The sequence below is a fragment of the Tenebrio molitor genome, chromosome 1, assembly GCF_963966145.1.
Source record: "Tenebrio molitor chromosome 1, icTenMoli1.1, whole genome shotgun sequence".
NCBI lineage: Eukaryota > Metazoa > Arthropoda > Insecta > Coleoptera > Tenebrionidae > Tenebrio > Tenebrio molitor.
Genome location: NC_091046.1, coordinates 2,486,683 through 2,494,844, shown reverse-complemented (window position 1 = coordinate 2,494,844; position 8,162 = coordinate 2,486,683). Strand labels below are relative to the sequence as shown.

The window sequence follows — 8,162 nt, the reverse complement described above, 5'->3', positions numbered from 1 at the left end:
TCGAAAAATATTTTCAGATTGTAGGAATAAGTCGAATGTTTTTAAATGTTGCCACATTTAGTGTAACAAAAAGGTCCATATCTTCTACAAAAAAGAAGATTCCATATTTATTTTTGCGAAATGTTCGTTACAGTGAACATTAAATGTTTTGTGGTTTTGATGCCGAACGAATCAGATGTTTTCAAAGAATGAGTAAATTTGCACATATTTTGTACCCACGACAAGGTTGTCTAACAGTAACAGTATCATGCGTTCATTTAAATTTATTTTCAAAGTAGGCGTTGATGACTCGATTGTGAACGCACTATACGGATAAATGGTCACAGATCAGCTGTTTAAATCTACGTTTTTACACGACCGGTGCGTTCTCAATCGACTTTCAGGATAAATTTAAATGAACGCACGATATCAAATAGGTACGGACTGCCAGACAAATTCTACTCCGAGTTTTCATGTTAAAAATTATTTGAAGGAATGGCTTTAATAATGCAGATGATGTACATCAATAAAATTTTTAACAAAGAATCGAATACTAGAAATTTGGTTGATAGAGATAGAGATTGAATAAATCTAATCGATCACTTAGCATTACATTCGTTTTCATGTCATTTTTAACACTTGACAAATATTAAACCTTGGTAATGATAACAATATATCTATCGGTAACTAAGGCTAAAAATTAAAAAAATCTCATATTATAAAAGCTATATTATTAAGATTAACCCTCAGTTTAGTGCAAGAGCAACAAATATGAAAGGTATAGTATACAGTGTGTTTGGTGTTTAACGTAATAAACTTTTCTGGTTAAATGAACAACTTCTTAGTGACATTTTTTTCAATTTGCTTTTTTTATTACGCTGAACCAAACTCTGTTCGTATCTGTGAACACGTAATTATTAATACCAAGCTAATAAAGGTTTGTAAAGGAAAATGCCTTAGCTGCCGCCTTTATAATTTACAATTCCGGTGGATCTGAAATAGTGGTTCTTCAAAATGAAAAAAATTATTCCTAGAAAATTATAACAGATACTAAAAAATGTTACTGGAATAAAAGTTTTATTTTGTCTATTTCTTTACACGGGAGAAGTTTGTCACCTTATACTTCAAACACCCTGTATACATAACAGCATAAATAAAACCAACGTAATCTGCATTGTAGACCTTTCTGTACTCTTTTTAATTACTTTCGCAACTATTCCGGTCAAAACTGATGGTACGTTTTCTTGTATCTATTGGTACCTCGATTACGACAACATATTTTAGATCCTCTTTGTCTTGGCTTTCCACATGACGAAGAAGTAGTTTTTGCATCACCGCTAGATTGTAGCCAATACTACAAATGTTTTAATGGAATATTCTCGGTAGAAGAATGTTCAGACGGCTTACTTTTTAGCGAAAACAATAAAGGTTGCGTATTGCCAGAATATGCAGAATGCGCAGGTGGTTCCGGCTCACCAACTGAATCCACGATAACGGATTCAACTACTACCACTACTCCTACTCCCAGTAAGTACATAAATCCTTTTTGTTAATTAGTATTAATATCTGGACGACGACTTCAACAACTTTAGGTACAACCACAAAAACAACACCATTAACGGACTCAACGGCGATGACGGAAATAACGGAAACAACAACAACAGAGACGACATCAAGTTCAACAATAACGTATAATTCAATATCAACAAAACCAACAGAAGCAACGTCAACATCCACGCCGGTGACGGAAACATCAACAGGGACGACACCAGGTATTGATATACCTACTTGAGTTTTTGTTATTTCATTGATGAGAGTCTTTCCAGATGATCCGAGATGTATTGACGGTAATACATCATTCTGGCCCCATCCGAGAGACTGCAACAAGTACATTGAATGTTATCAAGGAGATTCGTACGAAATGGCTTGTCCTACCAATACATACTTCTCTGATGAATACAAGAAATGTACCAACGCTGATGAGTCAGAATGTTGCAAAAACAATTCATCGCAGTGTAAATAGTTTGTAATGTAAATTCTGTACAATTTTAAATAAAAACAAGAAACTAACATTTAATAAACTTTTCAAAAATAAATTGTTTATATTAAGAAATTGTTAAAGTCAAGGATTTACCTACTATATTTTTTATCCAATTTAGCGAAAACCGCACGTTTCACGTGTGCGTTTTTTCTCTATGAACTTTTAAGTGTTGAAATAGTTATTTGTGTAACTAGTTATGAAAGTCATACTTTTTTTCATGAATTTGCAGTTTGATTAACGAGGGCGTAGCCCTAGTTAATCAAGCAAATAAGTGAAAAAAAGAGACTTTCATAACGTTTTGTATACACTATTTTTTTGCATATCGACGTAAGTTGAGAAATTTGGCCTAAAAGTATTTGTGAAAAATTAAAAAAAAAATAGGTAATCTCTGACAATCATCTCCAAGGAGATGGAATAAAATGATGCAGAAAAGTACTACTTTCACTAAGATTTTTCGTATAAAAAAGTGCCACTTTCATTACGATAGGTATACAAAAAACTACATTTTTTTGACTTTTCCTCGAAAAATTAACTACTTATACAAAATTTGACATATTTGGACATCTTATATGGGGTTATTATAAATTATTGTCTCATCACAGTTGGCGTTGGTGGCGTAGTTGAATGTACCGCAAGCCTCATAACATGAGTCAAACTAATATCGTCGACAGGTGGCGATATTGGCGGTGGCTTTTACCGCTGAAAATCTGTCTAGTGGTCTGTCTCATGTTGCGAGGCTGGCGGCACATCCAAAATTTGTGTGGTTTTCAACGCCAACTGCGATGGGACAATCATTTATAATAACCCTGTACAAAAAGTCCAAATATGTCCTAGTCAGCGTTATTCAATTCGAGTGCGAAAAGAATAGTTGTTTTCGCACGAGTGCAATAAATTTTTTCAAACTATCGATATCGAATACTGGTTCTCCTGGCGTTTGTTCGTGTTCTTTTGGTTGCTTTTTGATCACAACTTGTTCTTCTTTTTCTTCCTTCTGTAGTTCTGGCTCCTTTCTAATTGTCATTTCCACAACTTCATCTTCGACTTCTTCCTACCCTTGACCTACAGCTTTCGTTTCCTTCAATTTTTTTTTGACATCGATATTTCTTCTTCTAGCTCTTATTATACATCTTTTGACGTTTACCACGTGAATACATTCGAAAATGTCTGGTCTGGAAGAAGATTTCCGCGTTATCGGGACCTTCATTTATGGTTTCTTTATAGTCAAGAAGGAAATAAAAACAAAAATGTAATGTGGATTCTTTAATAAATAACTGTAATTACAAGAAAACATTTTCGATGCAGTCTCCAGTTTTCGGGAAATGATCTTAAAATGCACCTATATTTTCTCTCTGGAAAGCTGGAGACTACATTCAATGCGTATTCATATAAACAAGTGGATAATAAATAAGTATTAAGACACTGCATTCGTCGTCCAAGCTTATATTATAACAAAACCAAAAAGAAAAATCAAACAAAATCAAATCGGAAAATTATTCGTATACAGTTTGAAACGTGTTAGCGCACAAAGCCTTTAAATTCATTCATTTAAAATTCGTTTTTCGTTCATTTGAGTAAAATCATCATCAGTATCACAGTATCCTTGTAAACAAACGGAGCTCACGTTGAAGCGGTCAGTTCGCGCGCAATTTGCAAAAAATGTTACTTAACTTAATAATCTTCAACGGCAAGCTCTCCTTCTAATCAGTAAAAGTCAAAATCATTAAAAAACAACTACCTTAACGAGATTATGTACATCTAAAGTTATCGAATATACAATTTCGGTTTACTTAAATAGTTTCTTGGCGTGGCACCAAATCCTGAAGAAGTACTCGTCCTTGCGCAGGAGCTGGCCCTTGGCGTACGAGCTGATGTCGGCGTCCATGCTGTTCTCCTTCAGCCAGGACGTCGTCGTCTCTGTGCTGTAGGAGGTGGGCTCTCTGTCGGTGGCCTCTCTGAAGTCGTCTTGGTCGGCTTCTGCGGGGCAACACTCAGATTACGATTATCACCGGATGGGTTCTTACCTCCGGAGGGAAGGACCTTGAAGGGCTCGTCCGACTCGAGAGGGTCGCTCAGCCCGATCTCGTTCTTGGCGAAGATCCTGATCATGTACTCGTGGTCCTCTTGCAAGTCCCTGATGGTGAACTTCTGCACCCCCTTGGTCACCCTGCCGATCTCCATCCACATCGTCTTCTTGGTGTCCCTGATGGCGATGTTGTAGCCGAGGATCGGCGACCCTCCGTCCCACTCCGGGATGCCCCACTCGATGACGATCGCGTTGGGGCCGATGGTGCGGATCTCGAGGGGCGGCGTGGGCGGCGACGGCACCGCTGCAACAGCCCTGTCAACCCGGTACCTCGGTACTGCTCGAGACTTACTTGCGTGGCTCCTCAATTTGATCACCTCGGTCGTGGCGGCCACGCTGAGGCCGACGGAGTTCTCGGCGAACACCCTGAACACGTACTCGCTCTTCTCCTTCAGGTTCTCGAAGGTGTACTGGAGGCAGTTGGCCTCCAAGGTGTACACTTTCTCCCATTTGGGCACGTACTCGAGCTTCTTCTCGACGACGTAGCCGGTGATCTCGGTGCCGCCGTTGCTGAGGGGCGGCTGCCAGGTGAGTGTGGCGCTGCGGCTCTGCACGTCGCTGACCGCGAGATTGATTGGCGGCGAGGGCGGCGCTGCAAAACGCGAAATCAGCGGGTTCGGGGACAAAGGGATGGTACTCACTCCTGGTGCACAGTTTAGTAGGCGGGAATATGCCTAGCAAGCAGTAAAGCGTTTCGTCCGTCTTGGCGAACTCGTACTTGATCCCTAAAGCGAAGCGAAGCGGGGGTTGGAGGGGAGGTACCATTGGGATAGGTGTACTTACTGATTCTGGAACCTGCGATTATCGTCTCTTCCGGGAGGTAGGGGTCGCTGGTACCGATCGAGTTCCTGGCAGTGATCCGGAACTTGTAACCGTGATCCTTCTCTAAGTAGTTGACTGGAATGTCAGTGATATCACCTTTGGTGGCACCCAACTTCTTGAATTCTTTCTTGGAGGTGGCCTCCTTCATCTCGACGATGTACTCGATGATGGAGGAACCGCCGTCGCTCTCGGACGGCGACCACTTCAGCGTGAAGGAGGTGTCGGTCATGCCGGACACCTCCAAAGGACCCCTCGGAGGAGACGGTCTCTCTGCAAAACACTCCATAAACCTAGCTCCAAATTGGAACCAAAAACTCACCTCCAACTTTCAACTTGGAAGACGTCTTCAGAGTCTCGACGGTACAAGTGTACTCCAGCTCGTCCTCGTGGGTCACCTCGTGCACCACCAACTTCCTGAAGGTCTTCTCCGAGGTGATGGTGTACTTCGAAGACTTCTTGATCTTCTTTCCTTGCCTCAACCACTGCACCTCCGCGTCTTCCCTAGACAGTTCTACCAAGAACTCGGCGCTCGACTTGATCGGGACTATGGTGTACTCGGGCAGCGTCTTCACGAAGGTGACGGTTGGTACCTGCACCGTGAGGCGCGCTTTGGACTGTTGAGTGCCCACTTCGCAGCTGTATACTCCTTCGTCTTCGGCTTCGGTCTTGTAAATCTTGAGCTTCTGGCGTTTACCATCGATGGAGAGTTGGATGTGTTCGCTGAACTGGATCTCGGTACCGTCCTTGAACCAGCGTACCAAAGCGTCTCCTTTGCTCAGCTCGATCTCGAAGACGCTCTTCTCCCCCTTGGTCACAGTCTTGTCTTGCAGGGGTGTGATGATCTCGGGTGGGAGCTCCACGACGGTGACGTCCGCTTTGCACTCTTGGTCCAGAAGGGTACACGTGTACTCGCCTTCGTCGTGGATGGAAGTGCTGCGGATCAGGAGTTTTCGTACCGATTTCTCCTTCTCGATGACGTACTTGGTGTCGGTCTCTTTGATCACGGTACCGTCTTTGAGCCAGGTCACGTCGGCGGTCTCGGAAGAGAGCTCTACTTCCAGAACTGCGACCTCCTTCTCGGGGATCTCCAGGTCTTGAAGTTTCCTCACAAATTCCGGCTTGGTCTGTTGCACCTTGAGTACCGTCTCGGTTTTTTCGTTCTTGATGGTGCACTTGTATCGACCCTCATCCTTTTTCGTCGTCTTCTTCACTATGAGCTTGTGCGTTCTGCCGTCTTGGATCACCACTCTGTGGTCCATTCCGCTGATCTCTACGTCGTTGTGGTACCATTTCGTCTCTCGCGTCTTGTGAGAGGTCTCACACTCAAACTCGATTGTTTCGCGTTCGACGGTCTCGTAGGTCTTCTTTAGCTTCTTGGTGAAGGTCACGTCCACATCCACGGTGATTTTGGCACCGTGGGAGGCCTTTCCAGCTGGATTGCTCGCGATGCATTTGTAGTCGCCGGTGTCCGAGTCCGAGTCTGCTTTGTTGATGGTTAGTTCGATGTTTTCGCCGTCGTAGGCGATCTTGATCCTGTCGGAGGGCTTCAGAGGTTTGTTGTTGCGCAACCAGTAGACTTCTGGTACTGGATTGCCTACCACGCGGGCCAACAACCTGATGGTGGCGTTCTCTTGTACGGTTTGTTCTTCGAAACGTTCGACGAACAGTGGAGGCTCAGCGTTATCAGGGAACTCTGCAAAAGACAGTGTCAACATTTTTGGCATCAAGTACTACAGGGAGGGCAGCAGCGAAATAAAATTTGACTTTTGTTGTGTCTCTTTATTCTGAAAGAAGCAATACAAGCGGGAGGAATGCCAAAAGACTTTACCCTCAACTGTGAGTTGAGCCGTGGTTTCGGCGGTACCAACTGAGTTGGTGGCTTTCACAGTGTACTCAGCTGTGTCCTCCATCGTCGTGTTAACAATAGTGAGAGTGTAAGTGTCGCCGTCTTTCTTGGGTGTAGGTTTCTTGATGGGCTTGCCGTTTTTGAACCAACTGATCGTGGGCGCTGGGTTGCCAGCGATGGTGGTACTGAGCACCACAGTCTCAGTTTTCCTCACAGTGACAGACTTCAAAGGTTCCAACACTTGCGGTGCCTCCTTGTCGCCAGTCTTAACCTTCAAGGTGAACTGCACCTTCGACTCTCCCTCCCGGTTCCTCGCCACGATCTCGTAAGTACCTTCTTGCTTCTTTTGCACCTCTTTGATCTTCAGAATGGTGGTGTAGCTGTGCATGTCTGAGGTAATAATGATGGTGACGTTGTTCTTGGTGGTGATCTTCTTGCCGTTTCGGAACCAGATGATCTCGGGTTCTGGTACCGCCACCAAGCGGCAGTCGACCACGACGTCGGATTTCTCCGGTACGTATTGTGGTTTCGGTTTGCGGGAGAATGTGGGAGGGATGCCTTCGAGGATGTCTGCGAGGGATGATTCTCGCGACATGCTCTTCCTAGAGAGGCCGGTGATGTCGGAACCGTGGTCCGATAGGGGTAGTTCCACTATCAGTTCGGTGGTACTCGAGGCGAACCCTGCCGCGTTCTTGGCGACGCAAGTGAAGGTTCCGGCGTCTTCGGGGAACACTTCGCTGATGATGAGGGTCGCAACGTTGTCTTCGTCGTAGAACATCTGGAAGTCTTTTGATGTTTTGATCACTGCTGTTTGACGGAACCACGTGATTTGTGGTCGAGGGAACCCTTCGACTTGGCACTCGAACTGGACGGTGTAGCCGTCGGGAGTTATGACGGGTTGCAGTTTTTCGATGAAGCGTGGCGCCACTGATTTTTCTTCTGGTTTGGGTTCTGGAAGGTTTGGTTTGAAGTTGCGGCCGAAGAAATCGAGAGGTACTTACTTTCAAAGACTGGGAGTTTGTCTATCTTCTCGTTGAGTTTCTTCTGGACGTATATGGTGTAGTTCGGTTCGTCCATGAGGATTTGGGCGGGTACCCAACCCTTTTCTTCTGTTAGATGCTTTTTGACGAACCACCAGTCGGAATTTGGAGTTTCTAAGACGTAGATTCTCTCGCCTTCAACGAGGTCAATCGCTTGTTCGGCTTCTGCCGTGTAAGAGTGGACAGAGAAATAGACGTCACCTTCTTGGACCACTTCCACGATTTCTGGAGCTTCATCTATGGTTTCTGTTTCTTTGGTTATACTCAAACTTACCGCTTCTAAAAACGATTTTTGTTACGAAACACACTACCACTCTCATGTCACATGATAAGCGTAAAATATGAAAAAGA

The 8,162-nt window shown here is 44.1% G+C and overlaps 1 protein-coding gene and 1 long non-coding RNA gene across 2 annotated transcripts in view; one reads left to right on the top strand and one right to left on the bottom strand.

Moving 5' to 3' along the window:
* Window positions 1-422: 422 nt before the first annotated feature.
* Window positions 423-2,075, top strand: LOC138136971 (uncharacterized). Its single transcript, XR_011161524.1, has 5 exons — window positions 423-757; window positions 1,160-1,213; window positions 1,264-1,506; window positions 1,572-1,751; window positions 1,806-2,075. It is a non-coding gene; the product is annotated as an uncharacterized lncRNA (long non-coding RNA).
* Window positions 2,076-3,267: 1,192 nt separating this feature from the next.
* LOC138124270 (titin-like) overlaps window positions 3,268-8,162 on the bottom strand; it is a 146,172-nt gene continuing 141,277 nt past the window's right edge. Inside the window, exons 58-64 of the mRNA XM_069039261.1 lie at window positions 7,773-8,090; window positions 6,754-7,722; window positions 5,245-6,618; window positions 4,887-5,195; window positions 4,396-4,695; window positions 4,042-4,347; window positions 3,268-3,994 (exon numbers count right to left, since the gene is read on the bottom strand). Coding sequence (XP_068895362.1) covers window positions 3,804-3,994; window positions 4,042-4,347; window positions 4,396-4,695; window positions 4,887-5,195; window positions 5,245-6,618; window positions 6,754-7,722; window positions 7,773-8,090 — 3,767 coding nt within the window. The 3' untranslated portion in view covers window positions 3,268-3,803. The remainder of the gene's footprint in view (window positions 3,995-4,041; window positions 4,348-4,395; window positions 4,696-4,886; window positions 5,196-5,244; window positions 6,619-6,753; window positions 7,723-7,772; window positions 8,091-8,162) is intronic.